This window comes from Hyposmocoma kahamanoa, unplaced genomic scaffold (genome assembly GCF_003589595.1).
Source record: "Hyposmocoma kahamanoa isolate Upper Pololo Valley unplaced genomic scaffold, ASM358959v1 204, whole genome shotgun sequence".
Taxonomy (NCBI): Eukaryota; Metazoa; Arthropoda; class Insecta; order Lepidoptera; family Cosmopterigidae; genus Hyposmocoma; species Hyposmocoma kahamanoa.
In genome coordinates, this window is record NW_020653728.1 from 624,481 (window position 1) to 650,972 (window position 26,492).

At 36.7% G+C, this 26,492-nt stretch overlaps 1 protein-coding gene and 4 non-coding genes across 5 annotated transcripts in view; 4 read left to right on the plus strand and 1 right to left on the minus strand.

Annotated features, from left to right (window-relative positions):
• Positions 1-26,492, plus strand: part of LOC113227240 — a 108,236-nt gene that overhangs the window by 61,476 nt on the left and 20,268 nt on the right. The window contains exons 3-12 of the mRNA XM_026460135.1: positions 10,501-10,804; positions 17,802-17,872; positions 18,139-18,236; positions 18,695-18,828; positions 22,509-22,730; positions 23,445-23,588; positions 23,888-23,965; positions 24,104-24,460; positions 24,858-24,890; positions 25,544-26,492. Of these exons, the coding sequence (XP_026315920.1) occupies positions 10,648-10,804; positions 17,802-17,872; positions 18,139-18,236; positions 18,695-18,828; positions 22,509-22,730; positions 23,445-23,588; positions 23,888-23,965; positions 24,104-24,460; positions 24,858-24,890; positions 25,544-26,492 (2,243 nt within the window). The 5' untranslated portion in view covers positions 10,501-10,647. The remainder of the gene's footprint in view (positions 1-10,500; positions 10,805-17,801; positions 17,873-18,138; positions 18,237-18,694; positions 18,829-22,508; positions 22,731-23,444; positions 23,589-23,887; positions 23,966-24,103; positions 24,461-24,857; positions 24,891-25,543) is intronic.
• On the minus strand, positions 884-955 carry Trnae-cuc. The gene has a single exon. It is a non-coding gene; the product is annotated as a tRNA-Glu (tRNA).
• Positions 15,672-15,753, plus strand: Trnas-cga. The gene has a single exon. It is a non-coding gene; the product is annotated as a tRNA-Ser (tRNA).
• Positions 17,054-17,126, plus strand: Trnar-ucg. Its single transcript has one exon. It is a non-coding gene; the product is annotated as a tRNA-Arg (tRNA).
• Positions 17,907-17,979, plus strand: Trnak-cuu. The gene has a single exon. It is a non-coding gene; the product is annotated as a tRNA-Lys (tRNA).

Sequence of the window (26,492 nt, forward strand, 5' to 3'; positions counted from 1 at the left end):
AATAAGCTTGAACGGAAACAAAACTAAGTTTTACTACAAAATAAGCGTGAAGTTAGCCATAAAATAGGCGCAAAATCGGTTCGCTACGGTCTTCACGAACGTTAGTTAATGTTGTTTTCACTTTGAATTTGCATTTCGGAAGCTTCAAAGTTGGCTATTGATGTATTTTTTTAGATACTTGAATACAGTTACGTAATTAGATTTTAGATTTAATTGCTTTTCCAAAAATTACTAACAAAGTGTGCTTATTAATTGTGTGTTAGTGAATGATATCTTACAATACTGCCGCTGAAACAAACTATAAAATACACATCACGCATCCACTTAATAGTGGATAGATTACACTGCAACCAAAATTGTAAGAAATATTGAGTTTTAGCGGTAATATTTCTAACACATCTCGTAATAATTCCTACAGCGGCAACACCATTATTTTCACATAAAATACGATTACAGCAGTAATAATTGCAAGCATTCTCAAGACTTGCAAAGAGATCAAGATAAGAACCCGATGCCGAGATTAGGTGTAACAACAGGTTGCAATTAAGTACCACTACTTACTGATAGATGGCGTTGCGTAACATAAACCTCTTGTGCAGTTTCATAAATAGGGCTCGTATGAAATTGAGACTTAATTTAATATGGAATTTAATATGGAACTGCCAGCTTGTATGATGGACGAGTTATGTTGGTGTTTACTGAAGTGTGTAATTTAATAATATTTCAATTATACGGTAGAGGGCGTATCGAGCTCGTTATCTATTCACTTGTAAGTAGTCATTGAGCTATGAAGTGTCTGAATGATGTAGCTATACACACTGAAATAATATCAATCGTGAGTTTTACTAATATAAATTAAAAAAATAGCAAAAACGGTGATTGTTTCCGATACCGGGAATCGAACCCGAGCCTCCTGGGTGAGAGCCAGGTATCCTAGCCACTAGACCATATCGGATATTGTAGTTGAGTATGAATTTAAGCATCATTTCATTAATGAATTAAGTTTACGGATTACGAATGACTCTGACACTATTATGTCAACATTAAAAATGGCTGACGCAATAACTAATTCTCAAGCACATGGGAACTATTTGGCAATCTGCTCGAAATACATAGAGTTGATTACTAAATCGCATTCTGAATTAAACAATAGACTGCATTAGGTATTTACCAAGTATACGACAAAAAGTCAGTTCTGATCACAACCACGCGATTTTATTTCTTTGTAAAAAATCAAACAATACGTAATAAAATAAACCTAGGAACGTTTTGTTCCTCCTGTTTATTTATTTATTTTATCAGGACAACAACTTGTTATTGCTAGGTTACATTTAAGTGATTTAAAAACAGAACAAAGAAATTGTGTTATCGTTAAATTACATAAGAGAGTGTGCGCATCTCACACTGGCGCAGAGTGGAAGCGTCGCGCCGCGTCCTGTTTTTCAGCTCCACCGCCAGGCGACATCGCTTGCATTAGTGCGCCGGGATCACAGTTTGGTCGGCGTCTGACGCCTCACGGCGCCTAAGGGAAGCCGCTCGAATGCTACCAAGCGTCGATGGGCGTCGACGCTTGATTCCATATTTGCAAAACACAAATTTGTACCTTAATAATGGGAAAATAAAGATGAATATGCTATAGGCGAAAAACATAACGCGTCGCGACGCTTCCACTCTGCGCCAGTGTGAGTTGAGCCTTAGTGGATTTCATTTTATTACGCGACTCTCGGTTACTAACAACGGTTAGTTTACCTAATTTGTAATCGATACTAAAGGCAGTAGCAGCCCCAAGAGGGAACGGTTGTTTCTGAATTAAAATGTCGAGACGATTCGAAGCCATGTGCCGGCTGTTGCTACGACTAATTAATTATACATACATACATTTGCGAATGTTTAGTAGCTACACGTTTCGCTCATTCTGATGGTCAAAATAGATACTAAAGCAAATTACGTACTGATTTGGACGTATACGTTAAATATTAAGTATGTATAAAGGAACTTTTATATCATTAAATCGAATTTCAAAACTCATAAATCATGTATGTCACATCCTGCTTTTATGAGTGCTACGGAAACCCCCTGAGTAAACTACTACAATTAATTTTGATTTTTATTTACATTCACTCGTAGACAACTCAGAACAAGTTAAGCAAAAATACATAAAATATGTAAATACGCACGTCGTGATATTTGCTTTGCGCAAGAGCGTCGTCTTTGGGAACTCAGTTATTTGTTTTGCCATCTCACATTTTACATAACAGTGCTTATTTTGACATATAATGATTGCGCGGTTTACAGTATAAAGTTATGTCTAAACAACAGGGTATGTCGAAGTATTACGGAATTCAAATAATTATAATAATATGTGCCTATTTCTCGCTTTGCACTATTGTTGGCGCTGAATGAGGAGGTCCTGGGATCGATTCCCGGTAGGACCAATTCAGGACATGAACTTTTTAAATTAGTTTTTGTTTAGGTGTTTTGGGTAGCGCCTCGGAGTGAATTCCGTTACTCTTACACCTAGTAAACGTTTTCCTGGTTTGAGACCAGATAATTGGTATCAGACTATTTCAAGCCGTTTCCCGCGCGCTTGTTTTGCCTTACACACTACACGAAGACACCTACACTAACTTTAATAATTAAAGTATATACGGAAAACACCCGCAGGATATCCTGCTAATTCTTTATAGGTGCCTAGTCAAACAAATAAACAAATTAAAATAGCTATATTTTATTTAAATTTTTTAATTATATAGGATAGCTATTTTAAAAGTAACTACGAGGATCTTCAGCTAAACGGTTTTGACGTCTTTCGTGAAAGAATCGCCCATAGCGTTAACAAATTTTCAATGTACACTAAGCATACAAAGCCCATTTAATCTGTCTTTGATCATAGTTGATCTCAGCCACGTTTTTACGCGTCTGAGAGTGCTGAATTACCTTTTAAACTGTAGCAGTGGCATAATTATTTAATAATTAATTAAGTGATTAATGCTTATTATATTGTATTGCAAAATGAGAACTTTTATCAACAACAGTAGATAGTATGGAGGTACACAAAATCCTGGGGTGGCAGCTACCCTCCCCTGCCCCATGAGTACGCGCATGATTGTTATGTTGGTTTGGTGCATTATTATTAATAAAATAATCAGCCTGTATTTTTTTTATAAAATCTTCTTGGATACCAACATGCTTGATTGTACGTACAACTTTACTCAGTACAGAGTAATTTTAAAAGTGTGCGTGGGCGAGTGCGTGTGCGTATGCATGAATGTGCGTGGTTACGCGTGCGCCCTTGAGATGTGTACACGTAGTGAAATTTAAATTAAAATTTCATGGGAAATTCATTGAACTCGTAAAGATTTTGCAATATGTTTTGGCAAATGTTCAATGGGTTTATTGTAACAAATCAAACTTTCAAGGATTTTTACTTTATTACAATTTCGTACCCATAATATTATTGCTGTATCTTTCAGGCTAGGTACAAGTTGAATATGGTTAATAATCGGTTCACAAATGCTTTTTTAGTAAGTTATCGCGGAACAAGCCTACAAAAAAATAGAGTCGAATTGAGAACCCCTTTTTTTGAAATCGTACATTCCTACGCACCTTTTCTTGTATCTGTACCTATAGGTATAATCGTCATCCACAGTTTAACTTCCCCCTACTGAGTACTGACCTCCCGCAGGTTATTAATAGTTGCACCGGTTATTAGATAGCAAAATATCGTATGAAAATAAAATGGAATCAGAATATTACACGTAAAGCAAACGATTAATGTTCTAATTTATTTAAATAATAATATTTCAGAGATAGTAATAGGCAAACTCTTTACCTAAATTTCTAGAAAGTAATACACATAGACTTGAAAATACCTCTCTCAAAAATCACCGAATTATTGTATCCTTTAGACCGCCATTGACAAAAACTTGTTTTGTTTCCTAAACGCCAAGTCTAGTGATGTGACATGTTATGAATTTTAACCTTATATTACTTCTATTCTCCTAAGTTAAGAAAGTTAAAAGTAAAAAAAAATAACCGAAGATAAAATGCAACTATGAATCCATACTTAACTAGAATATACATATTATAACAAATGGTTTCATTGCCTCTTTTTGTAGTTAATCATTACGAGATTTCAAAGCGGAGGAGGATTGACCATTCTATATGTATTACTTGAAGTTTATTTATTATTTTAAAACAGATCGATTCTATTACTAAAATCCCGTTGAAACACGAACACTATAAAACGTGAAGCTATATTATATGCGGCAAAACGTTCATGGTTGGAGACATAGAATAAGTAAAGTTATCTATGAAAGAATTTGCCCTAAAGCAAAAGAGACAGAATAATAAACTAACGAGTTATGATGGATGTGAGAACTGCCGTACAATTTCAAGAATGCAGTCTGCAATTTCGCCAGCGTTTTGCAATCTGCGCCATAACCAGATTCTCATGAATGCGGTAGTTGACTAAATAGGTATGAGTGAATTTTGACTCGCTAATTTGAATACTGAAGCGCGTCATAAATAGGGCTTTCAGCATCGCTGCATTTCCGCGTCCCGGGAAAGAAATGCGACTCGGGGCGGTCTCGAAAATACCGGTAAAAACGAGACTTTCGTCACAGTTTCAAAAGTAGGTTTCCATATTTAGAGCCTATCTAGTAGGTACAAAATCTTATGAAATATTTATTTTATTGAATATCTATAATGGTATTTATGTATGTTTGTAGTTTGTGTCAAATTATATCTATTTGATACATAACTGTTTATAATTATTTGAAATTTTGATTTTTTGTGCGTAAATATACATTTTTTTTTTTTAATTTATTTGAATTGTGGTGTTTTATTTATGACGGCCCATGGCAGAATAACAGTCTTGCCGAGTCTTAGGACATGCTTTTTTAAATTTTAATTTGAATTATTTTTGTTTTTTGTTTAATGCTTGAAATTTATTTATTTTGCATGACTAATAAAACCGATTTTATTTTTATTTTATTTACTTTTTGTTGAAAATACTTCATCCGGCTGGATTCGAACCAGGGGGTCGATTCAGAACCTTACGATAACTCAGTTGTCGACCGATTCGATTTGATATCGTACGATTTCTTTTCATTTTTATTCACAATAAACGAATCGAATGTCAAATTGTCGTATTCGAAACCGAACCGAAATGACGTCACTCCCGCACGATTACTCGAGCTTCTCGACCGGCAAAGGCTACGAACGTTATTCAGAACACATTTATCGAATGAAAGTTACCGAACGTCTTATTGTTTACAAAGCAAGAATGTAGTATGGAAATCTCGTATTATTTTAAATAAAATCTGGATTTTGTTCAATTTTATTAATTTATTTTAATGCAAGACTAATGCATTCCTATATTTTAGTCTTAAAAATGCATATAAGAGGATTACCATTTTTCTTATAATCTATTTCACCAATTGACTCCGTAAACGCTGTTGCATAACAATATCGTATCCGTATCCGAATCGAACGTTTAACTCGAATGTTCTGAATAGCTCGGAAAACGCCCTTCGATTCGAGAATGATATCCAATCGAACGATTCGTTTAAACTATGGAAGAGTTCTGGATCGGGGTCCAGCACCTGTATGTCAGACCAGGGCGTTAACCAGCAGTTATGTTGCCATTAAGATTTTGTGTCACTTATTTATGAAAGTTATGTTTTCATTTTTATAGTGGGCACGTAAGAAACAAGGTGCATTTAGAGAAGACCTGATTTTATTACTATCATTCTTCAATCGCCACTCTGCATGTTGCCATGTCAATGTAGCCAGAATAAAAAATGACTTAGTTTAGTAGATTTTATTGTTTTTCTTCTTTCTTTCTTTCTAGCCGTTCTCAACTATATCGGTGTAGGCCTCCTTCAGTTTCTGCCACTTCTCTCGGTTCTATACCACCTATATCCAATTCAACCGCCACTTTCTTTATGTCATCCTACCAACTCATCTGCGGTCTCCCTCTGGGCGTTTTTCACCCCAAGGTCGCCATTTTAGGACCGCTTTACACTAGGAGCTATGCTTTCGAGTAACGGGACCTACTTTAGTAGTAGATTATTTTATTTAGTAGATATATAATGCTGTTTAATTAAGTGAAAAGTGCCTATATTCCCAAGACTGTAAACACCGGTCTGCGTCTCAAAAATACAAAAAAAATGTCGAGACTAGATATTTTGAAACCGAAATCCCAGTATGAATCCCTAGTCATAAATTACTGTGTACTCCAATGGTACAAGTTGCCAAAGAGTCCTATCACCTTTTTATTTATGGATGGACAAAAGTGGTGTAAGTATTATACACTTGGTAAACGAGGTGAATATTATAAGAACGCTTAAATGGACTAGATCTGAGCTTAGTCTGCCTGTACTAAGACGTTGCGTATTTATGCATATTTGAAAAAAATGGCTCCAAAGTTAATTAAAAAGCCATGGTAGCCTAATGGTTTGACCAACCGCCTCTCAACTAGGGGGTCGTGGGTTCGAATCCGGACTTGCAACTCTAAGTTCCGGATTTTAAGTGCGAATTTACTATGGGCTTTGAAAACCTGCACACATCTGCAAAACCCTACTCTAAGGGGTCACCTTTGTCCAGCAGTAAGACTCTACATAGGCTTAACTATTATGTACGAGTATTATACTTAAAAACTTCCCGAGAAAAGACCACCTTGGAATAAATTTAATAGAAAGCAATAATAACAAAGGTAAGGACAGCTTGCTTCTGACAAGCTTTCACTATTCTGTCTAATTGGACAACGTGGAGAGTTGCAAATTAGATTGCAGGCTTGCCTACGAAGTCATCCATCATCGTCGATCATTATCATGCTGATAAACTAAAAAGGCATGTTGTCGTAAAAGTAATTGACTAATTGATTTTCCTTTGTTGTTTTATAATTGGCGTTCATCAAATTTAGTGTGCACAAGAACTTTACAATTTACTTCCACCCTTGCTGCTCCATCAGTCTACTATATTTTAATAGTCCAGAATACTCTAACCTTATGATTACCTTATCATTAATTTCAAATTAAATGGCAACACTGAGTTATATAGACATAATCTGAATGCCACCGGTAAATTCTGAAAATGAGATTTCTATCGAACATTTATAAGTTTGACAAATTTAAAAAAAAAGGAAACATTGGTTTAAATGGCAACACTGATTTCAATAGATATAATATGAATGCCACTGCGAAATTCTGAAAATGAGTATTGTATCGACAGCAAAATGAACATTTATAAGTGCGACGGATAATTAGTGAAAGTACTGAATTACATGGCAACATTTATATTGACTTACAACCTATCTCTTTTAGTGCTTCTCTTCCTCCGGTGTGGAGGTGAAGGAACGGAATAACTGCCGGCATTCGTGTTTCCCGGAAGCCTAAATTTAGGGCTATTATAGGTTAGAGAAAATAGGTATTCAGACAAGCACTTATTCTCAGGTGCCATCTTTGGCCATGGCCGTCACCAACGTTTCGAGCTTTTTACAGATCCCATAGTCACGGCTGACTAACATGACCACGGGACCTATAAATGGTCTGTAACGTTGGTTTGTTTGAAAAAACAAATGCGTATATTTAGATCCGAGAAATAGTTTTATTTTCAATGTGTAACAATCGCAAAAACCTAAGAACTCGATAAATAAATGCAGAACTTAAATTAGTCTAGAACTTACAGAATCTGCAATAGATAATTCTACCACTGTTATTCTAAATAAATACTCTTATTATATTATGCCCTTTTGTACATGCATGACGCAATAAATTGACATTTTCAAAAGCGAGTAGGGACCCAATTTTCTTTCTAATCAATTAAGATATCTTTAAAAGCATTGTTGAGCTCTAGTCAAAGTAGGTTATTAGAATAATTGTAAACCAAACAATTTGACGAACCGAAGTAAGTATAAAATTGGCGTAGCAAAACAATTACTATACGTCGGCAGGTGGGCGGCCAACGCGGGCGCACTTTCTCTCGAATGCCATTGATAACGACCTGAGCAACGCCCCTCTCGAGTACTTTGTGATTGTCGTCGGCTATTTTGCCAACGACAATCACAAATAGATTGATTGCGAACTTTACTACAAATGAAGGCCCTTGTTTTTACTCTGGGCCTCATTCGCGACTTTTACAAGGCATTGTCAGATCCATCCTCCAAGACTCTAACGTCTTCCCAAAGTTCGATTCAATCCAGTTGGAATCTTTACACTATTTACCTCCCTCCTTAAAGATAGGAGCCATGTCTTGCTATGGTTACTCAATTTTTTTTTTATAATTTGAGTATTATCATCGTCCCATTTAAAAGCCAGGCTCTTATCGGTGTAACCTTCTCCATTCCTCTCGCTGCATAGCCAGCTCCTTGATCTCTTTATAGTCACTCACTTTGATATTCATCTTTGTTTGTTCACTGTACTCTTGAATAAAATCACCGTATAAAATATCACGATAATCTGTTTATCAGTACTATTCTTTAACTACCTTATGCCACTGACATGCCCTGCGTAATCAAACCCTTGTCACAATCTTTATGCAACTAGTCTCAACTGAACGATAGATATCTTAAAAGCTGTTGTTCTTGTAGCCGTGTTATTGAATATACGTATCTCACAATCAACTGATCTATCGGGATCTATTTCGATGAATTTGGCCATTGTTTTACTGCGAAAGTCAAGCGTAGTCCTTCCATTGATTGAAGACCCCTCTCCCAAGACATGTTACAAGATGTGATTCTATTTGATTTGCTGACGGGTTATCTTTTCCGTGTAATTGAATTGAGACACATTAACGTGCATTTTTAATGGCTTGGAGATTCCATGAATGGTTGAAAGTATTCGCAGATATTGAAAATCATAGAGAAGTACTAATAACATTTTTAGGCACCAATTAAATTACGAGCATTTCTAAATGTTTAGTACCAATACCGCTCGTTAACGGTAAATGAAAACGTGATGAAACCTGCATGTGGAAGAAGATTCACAACCCTTGGAAAACGTGTGATGTCCCCCACCCGCAATCTCATTCCCCTAAAATCCTGACTAATGATGATGAATCTGAGATATTTAACGTGTTATATCAAAATATTTTGTAACACATAATAATGAAGTTCAATAATCTGTGTGTCCGTCACAGTGGCCGGCTACTCTCTACTTTCACTGTCCACAATGGACCGCTCAGTTTATCATTTTTTTCTACTTTTATTTTCATATGTTCTGTGGTATTAAGTAATTGCTGTGGTTGTTAATAGTTCTTTGGGATTCTATTTAGCAAAAGCAGTATAATTGGAACGAGTTATCAAGTTGTATTGGGTGTAGCTTTTGTGGGCTTAGTATACATTGAAGATGTTGGTATATAGGGGTTAATTTGGGTTGATTTAGTACTAGAGTTGAAATATTGGTAGCTTATGAGAAATAATCAAGAATATTCAAAAAGAAAAATCTGACAGCTTTCAACCAGAAGAAAAGCATAAGTATTATTCTTAAAAGTCGTTTAAAACCAAAAATAAAGATTTGCAACATGTACATAGAAAAATTTGTAAGGTCTGCTGGTTTGTTCCGAAGCTCAGTCAGAGAATAATTAAGTAAGTTCAGCCGGGAGAACGTCATCCACTATATGGTGAAGGAGCAGGTTTGAATCCAGCCGGATCGGAATTTCACAAATAAAAACAGACAATGGTAAAACATTGTGTAAACTTAATATTACAATTATTTTTTTTTAATACCCTTTAACACATGTATATTTTGTGTACTAAAAAGATAGCTAACCTACTTTGAACATCTCAAAGAGCCGCTAACAATGCGGTATTATAGTCAATCAAACTTGTACAATGAAGGTTATGCTACATTCAACATTGAGCATAAACTAGCCATGAAATTTTAACAACAGCGCCAAGCAGGTGTTCCATCAAATTGCACTATCATGCACCATTCATGTTTGATCAAAATTGCTCCTATTTCGTTCATTAGATCAACATCGTGAAACAACACGAGTTATTTTGAGAAACTCCGAGAAAGTGCTTGGCTTATTTTGTGCTAGTTTTGCTTGGGTGCGTGAAAATATATATATTTTAATGTTATTTACCATTATTCTTTTGATACTTTTCTGTACATTGATTAAAACGGCAAAATTAAATAATACGAATAAAATAATACGCTTTAATGAAGAAATTTAATATTCTGTTTTATTAATTAAAATTGAGATTATTTTATTCAATACCATGATATTTTTTTATTTAAATGATACAAAAGTCGATCGATCGATCAATAAAAAGATCTGCAACAAGCTCATAGAGAAATTCATAGGTCTGCTGACTCTGGTCTGTGGCTCAGTTGGTACAGTCACATAGAAGGATTTTTTAAATGTTTTTTGATCTTTGTGTCAATAATAATAAAATCAATTGATGAAATTAAATTTATGACAGCATACTTCTTCATTCTTTTGAATTTATTTCCATTTTAAAAGTCTCACTAAAACGTTTTCTTTTTGTTACAGATTTGTCCAGTGATACCAGTGGATCGACAAGAAACCAACATCAGCGAAAATAGTGTTGTGCCTTGCGCCATTACAAAAACATGACAAGGACGTAAATAATTAGCCCAGTAACAAAACATGCACATTTGAAAGTAATAAAAAATCAAGATGACGTCCATCATATTGACTTTGTTGGGTGCAGTGCTTAGTGTAGTGGTAGTGCAAGTGTTTGGACACGTGGCTTTGACCTATCCGCCAGCGAGAAGGTTCGATTTGGACTTTTTGGACAATTCCAGGACGAAAGCACCATGTGGCATGCCCAAAGGTAAGCATCATTGTTAATATTTAAATAATTGCAATGTAGACATTTTGTTACATTACAATTACCATCATATTTTTTTATGACCAAATAAATATTTCTTGTATATAATAACACTTAGAGTTAATAATACTTAGAGTTTATACAAATATTCAGTTGCCATTCGGTATTCGGCTTATTCAGTCTGTTTTTGTTATTCGGCAGAATACCGAATACCTAAAAACAGGAGGAAGACAAAAAACATAGGAAATTATCATGTAAATTATATTAATACTGAACATACAAAATCATGAAAGCGCAAGTTTTCGCTTCTTTCTATAAAAGATTGAAAATTGTACCATGACCAAGTTATTTTTCTAAGAAATCAAAAAGGTATGTCAAATAAAAACTACGTAAGTACAAAAGTAACATGTCAAAAAAAAAAACTACGTAAGTACAGTCAAGAGCACGTCAAGCTTGATACTTTGTACTTTGGACCATTCATATCGTAAGCGGCATAGAATTGGATTTAAATCTTAAGTGTCAAACTTGACGTACTCTTGACCTTACATCATAGTTTACTCATGACTAAATAAATGCTAACAAAATCGACCAAGTAGGTATGTCTTATAATTTACACACGCCAAAATAAAATTAAGTTTTTGAAAGTTAATCAATTTAAATCAAACTGAAGCGAAAGAGATAATTACTTTCTTCATTAAGTCATAGATTATAAACTTTCAAGTACCTACCGTTTTTGTTTTGTTTTCGTGCCAATTTTCGTACGTGTGTTAATCAGGCCGAATAAGCGGTATACGGCCATTAGCCGAATTAACTATTCTTTGCAACCTTACTGAGTTCACTCTTTACTTTTTCGGTTTCGGTTTCGCTCGTACCTCAGTACGTGCCGTATGGGTCTTTCGTTTCGAATCACATGCACCTTGATTTATTAATAATTACATTCGCGGTGAAGAAACATAAACTTGCTAGGGACAATATGTGATTATACTGCATCATCTCTGATTCTTTTAAAACGATACGTGATAACATTTCGTTCTCATCAGCTGCATACACGGATCAGTAATTTACTTAATTTACGATGCCTAAATTGGCTAATGGGCATCTAGGCGGATTGCATTGCAGTTCGGATTAGCCGCAACCTTGTGGGTCATTGCTCTGTGTGACTCATTGTTACTTTCGTGTTTTGATTCATCTTAGAGCGGTTACACACGGCGACTTTTAGCAGCGCGTATGCAGCGATTCAGTCGCGCTGCGGTCGCTAATCGTCTACCTTTACACACACGCGCGGCTTAGGCAGTCACCACACTTATCGATACGGAATAGCATTAATCCGATCAGAAAAAGCTTTAAGTCTATGTAAGAAGAATGAAAATGACGCTGTGCGTTTCGCGTCCGCGATCCCGATCCGAGCGGAAGCGAAACGCACAACCTCTTTATCGCTCCTATTGCATAGACAGTTAGTTTTTCTGACCGGCTCAAGGCTATTCTATGCGAATAAATGTTGTGAGTCCCTTAAGGCAAGTCGCCGTAAGAGAAGCGGAAAAACTGTTTTGCTAGATTAAATGGTTTAGGTATTTACCACGGATTTATATGTATATTTCATAAACTGGATCGCGTACTTCGTTATACCAATTACTTTAAGCTAATGTAAAAAACCGAGCCACGTGAGATAGCTCGAAGTAGTAGTGGTCTGTCCTTGTCTAACAAGTTACCAACGCTAAATAAAATCATCTTCTGTTCTAGTCTATCAACTTTTTTAATTAAATAAAATTAGCTTAAAGGTGCTTTGACTGCAATAATACAAAAAAAATGTATCAACAATAAAACCTTCTATTATCAAGTAGCATATCAAATAAGTATACTAATTTGAATTATGAAATAATATTAGTAGTTTTGGTCATCCATAAGCGGCCACATTTTCTGTAAAAATTAAAAAGTTACAAACAATATGGCTGGCTGAAACATGAATGAACACCCTATTAGAAAGAGACGCATTACTACCTGAGAATCTGCTAAATTTTGATTTTCAACTGAAGCCCTATAGTTATTGAATTTAATCTGTGCCAAAATTTAAACTGCTCAGCGGTTTAACGACACGCCGCGTCGCCCGCTGCTCCCGTCAGACGCCATCGGGCGCTTGTCGACGTCGGAGCTGTGTCAAACAAACGCGATGCATGTTTTTAATGATTGCGATGCGAGTGCATCGATGAAGTTGAAACGCGCTGTTTGTATCGCAGTTGAAACTCACCGTGTGAACCGCTCTTAGTTTCGATTATTTAGTTTCACTATCTACCGATTATATTGACTCCGAAGGTCAACATCTCTCTGGGCTTCGACACTTTGGACTATTCTAACCGTAAGGTTTGCATTAGAAACCTGATTCTGCCTAATGCTGATTTTACGTAACATTAAATTTGCGACAACCTAGGCTAAAACTTAGATAGTGAATGTCTTATCAATACTTTATATGTATATTATAGTGATTTTTACTATAGCCAAAACGTTCTTATTAGATACCTATACCTATTTCTCTGAACCCAAAACTCCTAAGCTACCACGAACTTGAATTTTGGACAAAGATGAATAAAAATCCGAACCCAGCCGGATCGAAGGAATTTTTTCTGAGTGTTCGATCTTTGTATTAATAATTATAACAAACTAGTGGAGTAATTTCACATAAAAAATAATTGAATATCAATTCAATAAAAATTTGAATAAAAAATAACTAAAAGTTTAAATATCATACATTCAAGTTAAAATCAGCCTAAAACTACCATGATTTCTCGTTTTTTTTTATGTAAAATAGACACGTACTTGGGGTTGCTAGGTCTTGAATCCGAACAACCGGAAATACCTGCCATATTACAAGCCGGACTATATTTTTGAGGATTTTGTGTGCAATTTTTTTTGATTACATTAAAATCAGGCTTTTTTGATCATTTATCAAAAAAATTTCTTAAATTGTAATAACAAAAAACATTATTAAAGTGTTATACATTATTGCGTCGAGACCTCCCTCTCGAACGACCACGTGACTGCTCAAATATTTAAAAGGTTAACAAAAGCCGGACAAGCCATTTAATTTGGCCGGACACGCATCCAAAAGGCGTAACTATGTTCTTTATCTGGCAATCTTACCTACGCTTAGTCACTATCATATCACCGACAAAATGCTTATTCATTCTTCTTGCCTTGCATAGCCCCAAATTGTAGCTATCGGGAAAACACATAATGCTGTACTTAAGGCTCGCTTTTGGGAATTAACCAGTTTCGAAAATACCGGTAAATTCCGGTACTGACGAAGTGCAATCAGTTCCGGTACCGCAATCATAGTTTCCCAGTACTCCTAGTTATAAGCAAGGAACTATCTACCTATTGAGCTATGAATGATATCGCCCGTTGGCAACTTCGCACTGGCGCACGTTACTGCCATTATAATGCTACTTAATCTTATATGACAATGTGATTTTACGATATTAGGTTATGTTAAATTTAATAGTAATTAAAATAAAAATAAATAACGCACACACTCAACATAGCCCCGCACTAGGGAAACCCTGTGTCGCGGGTACCATGGACACACACATAGACAACCACAAATTACACCCAAACTCACGAGAGAAAGAAATGTAAGCCATACAAACATTTCTCCCGGCCCGGGAATCGAACCTGGGACCTCTGCGTGGCAGTCCGGCATGGTAACCGTTCGGCCACGGAGGCAGTTAAAGTAATTATCTCTTAAATAGATATTTTACATAGAAGTCTTTAGTATGAATAGAGAATAAAGTTTTTGTTTATTATTTATGGTATTATTGTTACATAAATTATTGAATAGGTACGGATAACCTGGAAAAGGCATACTTACTGCTTGCAGTTTAAGCTTTACAAGAAGTACCGGGAATACCGGAGTACTGAGCTGAGTCCTGCACCGGGAATAAAATTTTAAGAACTGGACCAATTCTGCAATCCCTAGCTGTACTGTATTCCTTTTACCATACCGATATATCTATCATAACTTGGATGACGATTATTTAAAGTAAATGTTAATGACTATTACAACTGTACTTTGAATTAGGACGGACCTACACATCTGTCGAAATATGTTTCAGTACTAAAAATACAAACCATCTCGCTAACTACATAGCAACTACCATAATTAGTAGGCTAATAGCTATCTAGGCAAATTGCAGTGATTGCTGGAAATACTCGTAGATGTTGCAGGCGACCTCGGCAATAGGTCATTGCTCTGCGTGTTTAATCTTAGCATGAAAAATTGATTTGTTTTATGTGCCCAAATTTAAGAATTGACTATGAATAATTTATATGACTTTTAATGAAACTAATAGTATTAAACCTACTAAAAACATTATTATTTAATTTTATGCAGCACTAGAGCTCCTTGTGAAAGAGTTCGTCCAGGGAAGTACTGCCGCCATGCAGTAATGTTAACATTGCTACATTCCGATTTAGAAGGGTAGGGGTGCTGGTGAAATTACAGGCACATGAGACTTGTCAACTTATGTCTCAGGGTGACGGGCGCAGAGGCAGTGCCTCTCAGATCTTTGCCATTTAAAGCTCTGAGTGGCACTGCAACTGTCATGGACAGGCGTGTCACTTACCATTAGGCGCACGACTTGTTCGTCCCGTCACTTGATAAAAAAAGCCCATCTAGGCTGGCAATATTTCCCCTTTTGTTGGCTATGCTTTTTTTTGACGGAAGAAGTTAGTATTTTCAATAAAATATCAACTGTACAATGTTGCCTTTTTTAAATGATGGATGACGAATTTGTTCAAAGATATTGTACAAAGCAATGTCTGTAATAAAAATAGTGTTCATTCTAAAGCGAACGCTAATTTCGTCAAGGGCGCCATAGCAGTCGTGGCCGAGTGGTTAAGGCGTCTGACTCGAAATCAGATTCCCTCTGGGAGCGTAGGTTCGAATCCTACCGGCTGCGGGACTTTTGATAAAATGATCTTTATATGGAATTAAAAATCCGATTTTTTAAATCATATTTTGTGCAAATATACCTACAAATAAAAGCGGAAATTATGGTCCAGGAAAACAGTGGGAGATTGGTCGTATAGCCATGGAAATAGCAGAGGTGTATACTTTAGGTCGTGACAGGTCAAGGTTCACTAGGCTTTATTAGCTACAAGCCCTAAACCAAGTAACATCGTTACGTACGATCTAGAACGCGAACTATTTACATGGTTTACAGTTACGATTGTTGCAAGGGAAGGCAAATTGTACAGCACCCCCCAGCGGTCACATGAAGAACTCAAGTTTTCTAAACAATTATTTTTCGCAATCTTTAAAATAAAAATGAAGTAACCTTGCTACAGGCGCCATTTTCAATTCCACCTAACTGTATGTTCTATTCATATATGAGAAATTCTTTGTACTATTGTGCCGGCGGCGGGTGTAAGGAAATTTACTCTTAGGCACTACCCAACACCCAAAGAAACAATTTTGAAAAATTTGTTTATTAAAATTTTGTCCATTAAAATTTCAGTAGGTAAATATTAAGGTTGTCCATTCTCATGCAAAATCTTTGACATAATATTCGAGTCCAAAAACTAAAGTTTTCCTACTATAAAAATATTAATATGGTAGGGGCAATCATAGATCACATTGTTTATTTTTCTTTAACTAATATTAGTGCCCTGCGAGTCCAATTCAACAATGCCCTAAGGGGACTGATGGGGTTGCCTCGATACTGTAGTGCCTCTGGGATGTTCACGGAGGCTAGAATCGACGGTTTCCAGGCCATCATTCGGAAAAGAGTGGCTTCCCTGCTGGCCAGAGTGAGGGGCAGTACCAACAGTCTTCTTAGAGTGATAGCAGAGAGGATGGACAGCCCAATCCTTAAACATTGGATGTCCATTCATGTAAACGAAAATGAAAATTTTGCATTCTACTAACATTGTTATTTAAGTTCCTACTAACATTATATGGACATGTAGTCTGAAATAAATTCTTTCATTTCATTTCATTATTGAGTCTAATAACGAAAAAGTTGTTGGGCTCAATAACACTGTATTTTGATATTCTTTGTAAGAAAACACGAGTTTGGGCATTAATGTGGAAATAATTGTTCCATAGGACCTTAAACGTAACACCGTAAAGGTTAAATTAAGTTCTCCAACAGAGAGGGCAAATGCCGCTGGCGTTCTCCCCTTTTTGATTTCGTAGTAAAGGAAAATGCGCGCGCATTACTCAAGGAAACCTTTTGGCATATCGTTGTTACGTCATTCGACCGTGTGGCCTAATGGATAAGGCGTCGGACTTCGGATCCGAAGATTGCAGGTTCGAGTCCTGTCACGGTCGTGTGCCATCTCCCTTTTGGTAGAAAACTTTATTTACAGAAAAACTATCTTTACCATAAGTAGGTACTTTTTGGTCACTCAGTGTATACGAGTGCGATAGTCGGTGTTGTAGAGAAATAATACATTTTATGATAGGAGTTTTTGTACTGTCTAGATATTTAATAAACCTAATCACCTAATCCATTATTTCTGCAATAGAAACAAAGAATAATGTGAAATAGTACTCTCTCACGATGTTTTGTCATAGAAGCGTGTTTTACAATGCGCGGTGCCATACAATCTGACAATATAAATTCTTATCAAAACTGTAATGAAACGCTAAGTTGGATTGAAACGCATTTTAAGCAGCGTGTGAGTAACGATGTATGCCACATTATGTAACGGAATTGTTCTGTTAAAGTTTTGAATTGTGAATGAAATATAGATAATTCTCATGTACTACAATAAAAAACTTGCCAAATCATTCAAGTGGCCGAAAGCTTTTATGAAGTGAATAGTAACGACATCTAATGCACAGTTACGTAACTAAAACAAAATGATACCGAAAAATGTTATTTCGCTATTAGACACTAGATGGCGCTGAACTTATTTTAATGTTACTGATGACTGCAAGAATGGTTATTTTTTGTGTACATAATGATGTAAACAATTTTACAGTTTCTTTTTTTTATTTCAGGATCATTAAAAACATCGTTCCTAGCAGGATCAACATTTACAGTACATTGGCATTTAGCATACGCACACCGAGTAAGTTACGGTCATTTACAAGTTTGTAAGATAAGCCCGGCTAGCTCAGTCGGTAGAGCATGAGACTCTTAATCTCAGGGTCGTGGGTTCGAGCCCCACGTTGGGCGTCGTTTTTTTGGAAGTCGCGTAAACTATTTTTATTAATTTTTGGAGGTCGCGAAAAACATTTTTATGCATTTTTAAGAACCACATTTAGTTGTTGAAGAGAAAATGAGGGCTCTAATAAGCGTGGAACTAAAATGATTTTGTTGTACTGTTATTTTTAGGGAGGGTTCAGCTTGCGGATCTTAGACGACCTTGAGAGGCCAGTGTTAGACTTGACGCCGCGCGCGGGCGGCTCCGAATTTGTTAGAGATGATGTCACGTAAGTATATTTTTGGAAGATGTAGGTATTTACCACCTTGCTGTTTTAAGCCTTTGTCCAAATTGTGGAATTTGAAAAATGTTTAAATCCATTGATAGCAACTTACGAGTATCATCACGTCAACCTTTTTTCTGGGTCCTGATTTTGATTCAAATCGGAAACTATCCGATCGGGTAGTCTCGAAATCAGATGGGTTTCTGAGCGAGAAGATGAACCTGATTCCTACTATATCTTTCTAATTTGTGAGTTAAATCAACTATTGTTTCGTTTAGAAATGTCGAAAGTTTAGCCGGTTGTGAATCGCAATTATGCGCCTCGACTCGGAAAAGACGCAGTTTCCGATCGGGAGAGGCGATCAAAATCAAGCTGCTCTTTGCCTGTTTCTTACCCGATTACGATGAAGTTGGCAGCAGTGTGAAAAGACCAAATTTTGTTAAGACTCATCGATTTTCTTGCAGAGCACAGAAATTTGAAGTTCGTCTTCCTGGCGATTTCACCTGCGAGAACTGCACACTACAGCTACAAAGGGAAGCAGGAGAATGGGGCAGCAATTACCGCTTCTGGTCGTGTGCGGACATTGACATTGTTTCACGTAAGTGTTATATTATGTTAGAGGTATTCATTCGACGTGTCGACCTACATTATCAGAGCACTATGTGTCCAATCAATGCCAAGAATTCAAGAGATTGTCAATGCGACCATGACTATACAAAACGTCATTGGAGCGCTATGGCCTTTTGGGCTCGGGATGCAGGTGTTTTATAATGTATTTTATTGTGTTGGTCGTGAACGTTTTCCACTTTTTATAATATTTTTGTTTATATTTGATTTTTGTTAATATTTAGTGTGTTCTTAATCATCTCAGGCTATGACAGAAAACTTCTAGGACTATGTGCTTTAATAGTCCTCTGTATTTAGCTGAATATTTTAATTTTTAACACTTGTTAAGTTCTCAAAGTAATGCATTATTTTTCAAAACACATGCCGGTTATTTTACGTTTGTGATGGGTGTTTGTAGTTTGCAGCCATCGTAGATTTGTTTCCGTGGCTTTGAAAGTAAAAATGTATACTTTAGCGTCATTATGCAGATATTAATAAAACTTTTTGCACTCTAATAAAAGCATTTATTCACTTGGTGGCTAGCCGCGCGACGCGAGCCGAAGGGAGGGTTCCTCTCCTCCTTCCCAGGTGGAGCCACTATGCGCGAACCGAAGCGGCAAGTTGAGATTTCATGGAGATTTTCTGCGTTATACTTTTTTATTTTACGTATAATTTGAAAAAAAAAAAAAAAATTTGTGTCGATGTAGAGTGATTTGAGGTTAATTTTGCGTTCTTGCAAATTTCATTAACTTGGGCTGAATATAAACATTTCTGCTTTTTGTCATAAAATAAAAAAAGCAGTTACGCGATTACTCCGACATTTGTGAATCGATTTCGATGATTCTTTTTGGTGGAAAGGGGGACCTCGGTAGTGGTCCCATTCAAAGATGAAGAAAATATTCCACCTCACGGGGTGGCAAATTAGGGGTTGAATCCCCTTTGACAACTTTAGTAGCAAGAGTTCCTTGTGAAATAGTTCGTCCCAGAAAGTACTGCCACTTTACCTGTTTCTGCCGCCAAGCATTACTGCGTTCCGGTGAAGGTTAAGGGTGCTGGTGAAATTACGGACACATGGGACTTGTCAGCTTATATTTCAGGGTGTCGGGTGCAGTGGCAGTGCCCCTTAGGTCTTTGCGATTTAAAACTCTGTGTTGCACTACAACTGTTATGGACAGGCGTGTAGCTTACCATCAGGCGCACGACTTGTCCGTTCCGTCACTTGACAATTGTCACTTTCTTTTTTTGTTCCATTAATGTGCCAATGTGTGTATGTATTGCTTTTTAAATTTTTCATTGTATTGTAAATCAAATAAAGTTTTTTTTATTGTCAAAACCATTGACTTACAATTATATGGACGTCGGGTCCGCCAAAAAAGTGTCCGAACTTATAGGGCGTTAAAATCGTATACAGAGCGTCATTCACGCTTTAGTCTTCGTTTGTTCGACTGACAGCGAAGCAAGCAAAATTAGACAGTACTGCGATGACATTACAATTTAAATTCAACGTTTTAGCTTTTTCATATTCCTTTACATATCACTACGTTTAAATAGGTTGACTTGGGACATTTTTTTCGTGGTTTTTGTATTAGACCCGTCGTCCATTTATTTGTAAGTCAATGGTCAAAACCCAAAATTCGTCATTGGACGTTGGTCATACTTCGTGTTTTAATAGCAAACCCGTAATACTTTACCAACCTGTTGTTATAATTCCAGTTGACCAACACATTCCGGCACGAATTCTAATCAGATAACAAACTTGTTTTAATTCACTGTAGTCGATACAAATCACTTCACTTATGCTAATTAGAAACTTAGACAAAACTAATAATTCACAATGCAAATTCATACATTGAAGCAGATTAATAGCAGAAAGTAAGTAGCTTAATAGCAGTAGAGATCCTTGTGAAAGAGTTCAATAATAGAGTTCAAACAATGTCAGCATGACTGTGTTCCGGTTTTGAAGGGTAAGGGTGCTGGTGAAATTACAGGCACATGGTACTAGTCCACATTTGTCTCATGGTGCAGGGCGCAATAAAGCTCTGAGTGGCACTGCAACTGTTATGGACAGGCGTTTAGCTTACCATCAGGCACAAGATTTGTTCGTCCCGTCACTTTATATATATATATAAAAAAAAATCGCAGCTACAAGTTAAAAGTACAAGGTTTCTATATTTTTTATTGACTATCGTTATCATATTCTTCAATTTTTTGTAAAAATATTCCACTAGTTTGTTATTGTTATTCGTAGCATGTACCTATATCTCTTCATACAAACATTAAATATTTTATTATCACTGCATAAACTTGTTTTGTTTTCTATTTTGTGCAAAGATCGTGTAAGTTCTTCTGCTGGGCAACGGATCACAGCCAGTTCACTTCAATGCTTGGCTATCTTTAATCTGTACTCTCCCTTGTTTACTCCAATTTGTACTATTCCTTTAGGTACACTTCTTTACCTTAAGTAAGCTTTCTTTTTTCCACTCTTCCACACTGTGCCGTCTTTGTCTTGCCTCTGATACACTCATACTAAACATCTCCCTTGCCTCTGATTGTTACTAGTTTACTGTGTCTGCAATTATGTTAGAAGATATTATATATATATATATATATATTCGGTTGCACCCCCCTGGAAAAAAATGCTACTTAGCAATAAGGCCGCTTGTACATTAGCTTATTGTGTGATACTTACTTTACTGGTCTGTGTTATCATTGTAATTTTTTAATGTGCAATAAAGATTATTTCATTTATTTATTAATACAAACCATCTTGTGTTAAAAAACCACAGACCATATAAAGTGTGTTAAACTATGATGTGACCAACGACTCGTGTTGCTATATTTTTTTTCGAGTCTAAAATGTTATAGATTTTAACTTGGCATTGTTTTAGCAACAGAGAAATAAACATTCTAATCGATTGTCAGGTGTTTCGAAAGACGGTAATCAATGCTAATACAGTTGTCAAAACTTGTCGTAAATATGTCAAATTTGCAATGCAATCGCGTCGCTCGCCTTGGCTCGGATTGTGATTCATTAGTAGATTTGAATTATTCTTATGAAATTAAATATCGAAAGGCACTTTGTCTTTAGTTCCTATAGTACAATATCATCCTGGTTCAGGAATTTAATTAATACGTGTTCCATTCTACTCTTTTATAGACAACTAAACCACAACTGTATGTTACGTTTAGTCACTAATATTGTAAGTAATTATGTTTTGTTATTTATGAGGTACGGAGGGAGAAAAAGACGTGGCGAATCCAGTGTCGTACCTTTTCGTTTCGCGTGCGGAAATTCAAGTGCGAAATTAAATTTGCGAGACTTACCATGAGCTTTTCAGTGACGGAAAATAGCGTGATGAAATTTACACGTCGAAGAAGGTTCAAGGCCTAAACCCTCGCCTGAGTCGCATCCCATCCATGAGCAGTGGGATGTATAAATGGGTTGAAGACGATGGAAGTAGATTTTTTTCTTGTTGAGGCCATTGTTGCCAGAAGTTACGTTTCTTACTTACGTTTCTTTTCTTACGTTTCTAAACCGTTGACATTTTTAAATTCATCTACATTAGTTATTGTAAATCCTAAATAGTTTACAAAGTTACCCAAAATGATAAAAGTGATAAATATACCTTAAGCACGTTTTGTAAATTCACTGACTTTTCTTTCTTATTCCAGGCAAAGACTATCACGAAACATGTTCCGGTCACGGTTTCCACATCCTCGGTCGTTGCAAGTGCAACAAATCGTTCTACGGACCTCGGTGTCAGTTCTCCGATGAATGTGCGGAGGACTCCGAGTGCGGCCTGAGGGGCAAATGCATTGACATCAACGCTACTGAGTCGCCCAGCAAGTCATGTTATTGTCCTCATGGGTTTTACGGAAAAGGATGCAATAAGAGTGAGTTTTAGAACACCTGCACAGTAGCAAATTTATGGACCTCCATAACGAATTCTTAGATTTTCGCTATTGTTACACATAGGAGATGAAACTATGTATTCGGATCTAAATCAGGTTCCATGGTCACGGCTGACTGAAGTGGTAAAGTCATCATTCTGTTACGTCTAATATAAATGCAAACCATCCTATTATGAACTGTAGTCGCAAAAGTTTTTAATTTAAATACCTTATGTTGTATTTCACAAGAACAATTCCTTTTAATCCGATTTAAATCCGGAATTCATTTCCTAATAACAATTCAGTTTACGTTCCAGTTAAACAAATTAATAATTAGTAGTGCAGTCTTATGTCTGCTTGGAAGTTTTCATCAGAGGAAATAAGCTGGTGATACGGAGAAACCATTTTCCCTGTTGAATTTAGAATGTTTTTTAAACTCCATTTTTTTATGCTATTATAAATTGCTATATTATAAATTGCTGCATCTGCATTGTGTCTCCTACACTGGCTATATCGCTTAATTTAAAACTCACGTAATTTTTTTTAACTCTCGTTCAAATTTCAATTCTTCAATGGAGTGTAAGCCGCGAGAGGGTGACGTTTTTCACCAATGACAATCTCGTCAATAGCGGGGCGAGAGAGAAGAGTGTATTCTAGGAAAAAATTCAGCTTCAGAAAAAAAATTCAGAAGAATAATAATGTTATTTGTAATTTCAGAGGCTCCATGGAAGGACAAGACCATAAACCTCGCTATGTACAGCCACCGTGAGCTCTCGAAGCTCTTCAACTTGTATTGGAGGATCGTCAAGGATGATCAGGAGATGGAAGTCGTTATGGTCGTTAACGGGACTTCTTATGCTGGTGGGTGATAGTTTTTGTATTATAACTAATGTAAGATAGTCTTTGGTAATTGGCTAAAGTTGCTTATTAATACCAGCTAAACAAAGTTTTACAGCTCAAGTTCACGCATTGACATCTTCAAATAGATGGTTGTTTCGTAACCTGAGTTCCATAATACTAATCCGAAGCAGTGACTGATGAAGAAAGATCGATCGACGATTCTGATGAGGATAAATTATATGTTAATCTCGACGCCTGTCACGTGAATATTTTACATATATTTTCATTATTGTGTGTTTTATTATTATTTTCATTTACAGGGATCGGTTGGCGCCCAAGTGGTTTAACAAAACAGTGCAAAAACTTCCCTGTATTAGGACCCCCTCTTGAAGACAAATGTAAGTCATAAACTTTAGTAACTAACAACAATATTTGATACCTTGCTATTGATATAAAAACTATTAATTGTATATTAACCTACCTTTTAACCATTTTAATGGTAAGTAATAAAAGCGATAATGCTCTTAAATTTTCAGCAAGCACACCAAAACCGGAACCCTTACCCGAACCGGAACCCAAAGCAGAACCCGAACCGGAACCAAAATCCGAACCCGAACCGACGCCCGAACCAAAAGCCGAACCTGAACCAACTGCAGAACCTAAGGCTGAACCAGAACCTGAACCAAAAGCCGAACCCGAACCATCCCCAGAACCAAGATCGGTTCCTAAACCATCTCCAGAACCAACCAGTGAAACGACATCGCAGGCTTCAGAAAATGACAATAGAAATAAACGCGTGGCAATGCATTCTTTAGACGGAATTGATTTTAAGGACTTTGGAGATGATGTGTCTGTTAAGACCAGCGTTTCATTCAAGGTTTCCAGCTCTAAAGGTAAGACAGACCTTATTATGTACTTAGTTTTATTTTGAAAATTACTGCAATATTCAGTGGTGAACAACAACAAGGTGGTCCGGTGATATGGTGAAGGCTGCAAGAATCTGTGTGCGGGCGATCCAAGGTGTCGTTCTTTTAGAGAAGCCAAGTAGAGGATAACAGTGGACCTTTTTCGCCTGGTAATGACGGCTTTGTGTTACATTTGTCAGAAAACAAGGATTTTGATCTCCGCCGTATTTAAATGCATTACAAGTTTCACGTGTACACCAATAGGTGCTTAGAATCTGTTTTGAAGTTAAAATTAATTAAAATACTCACTAGCGACAAGACTGATTAAGAGAGTGAGCGTAATCCTAAATTAAGTTTTATAACAAAAAATTGCCCTTTTTTTCAGGGCGACGCAAACGCGCGGCACAAGACAACCCACGTAAGTGTCTTATCCTGTAGATCATTTCATAAAATGCAATTTAACAATGAGCACAAAGGATTAACTCACAAAGTGCCACGACGTATGGAAGCAAGCACGCACTGAGCGTTACTAGAAACGTATAATTGGGGAACTAACTCTATACAGGTATTTCCAAAAGGCCAAACTAAATTAAATAAACTCCAGGAACAAAATTACACGATGAATTTAAAATGACACGCTTTTTTTTTAAAGTTTAATCAGTTGTGCCATCCATTATATGAAAAGTTTGATATCATTCGTGTGAATTTTCAAAAGTTGTATTGACGAGTAGGAAAACTCCCTAAAGATTTATCTTACCTTTTGATGCAACCTGTGTAGGGAAGTACTCCTTTTACAGCAAACTAACGCGACTGTATCTATTAATGTATATAATTATGTCCACATCGAATGGAATTGTTGGTATGTATAAATATTGTACAGCGCAGCAGATTCATTGTATTTTGTAAATATTAAATAGAACAACACAAGTAAAGTAGTGCCAAAATTAGTTATTACTTATATGCAAGATACACATATATTTCTAATATAAATATTAATTATGGGCAATAAACAAATTCGATGTGGACTCACTAATTTAAATTTGTTGTTGCATGTTTCAATTATTTTTACAGATTGGGAAACATCGACCTCTGTTAGTGTCCAAGAGAACTTTAAATCCGAACCTGGCACCACAGAACTCATTGAATCCAGTTCTCAATCCGTCACACCAAAATTAGAACAAAAAACGACCTTTAGACCTAAATTCATTCCTAGTAGACCAAAGTATGCACCAAAGTTTAGAAAATTCTCACAGCTGAACGCAACCACCACAACCCAGAAGTCTACCGAAGAATCTACAATTCCTGAACCCGAACCCTCGCCTGAACCAACCCCTGAACCAGAACCCTCACCCGCACCATCTCCAAAACCAAAATCCGAACTTGAAACTACCTCAGAAAAGAAATCTAAATCCTCGTCAACCATTGACCTAAAAAGGAATATAGAATTTACTTTTGAAGCTACGGCTGAACCAGAGCCTACTGCCGAACCAAAATCTGAGCCGGAACCTACATCCACATTAAAATCTGCAACCAAGTCAAGTACTGAGCTAAAATTAAAAGCAGAAGAATCATCTGAACCCACTCCTGAATCTGAACCAGAACCGTCTCCTGAGCCAAAATCCGAACCTGAACCTTCTCGAGAACCAAAATCCGAACCAGAACCAAAATCCGAACCAGAACCTTCTTCCGAGTCAAAATCCGAACCCTCGCCCACAGCAGAGCCTAAAGCTGAACCAGAATCATCCCCTAAACCGACATCAGAACCTGAACCAACCGCTGAGCCGAAATCTGAACCGGAACCTTCTTCGATACCAAAATCCGAACCCGAACCTTCGCCTGAACCAAAATCCGAATCTAAACGTTCTCCTGCACCAAAATCAGAACCTGAACCTTCTCCTGAACCAAAAGCGGAACCCGAACGAACCCCTGAACCAAAATCCGAACCCGAACCTTCGCCTGAACCAAAATCCGAGCCAGAACCTTCGCCTGAACCAAAATCCGAACCAGAACCTTCGCCTGA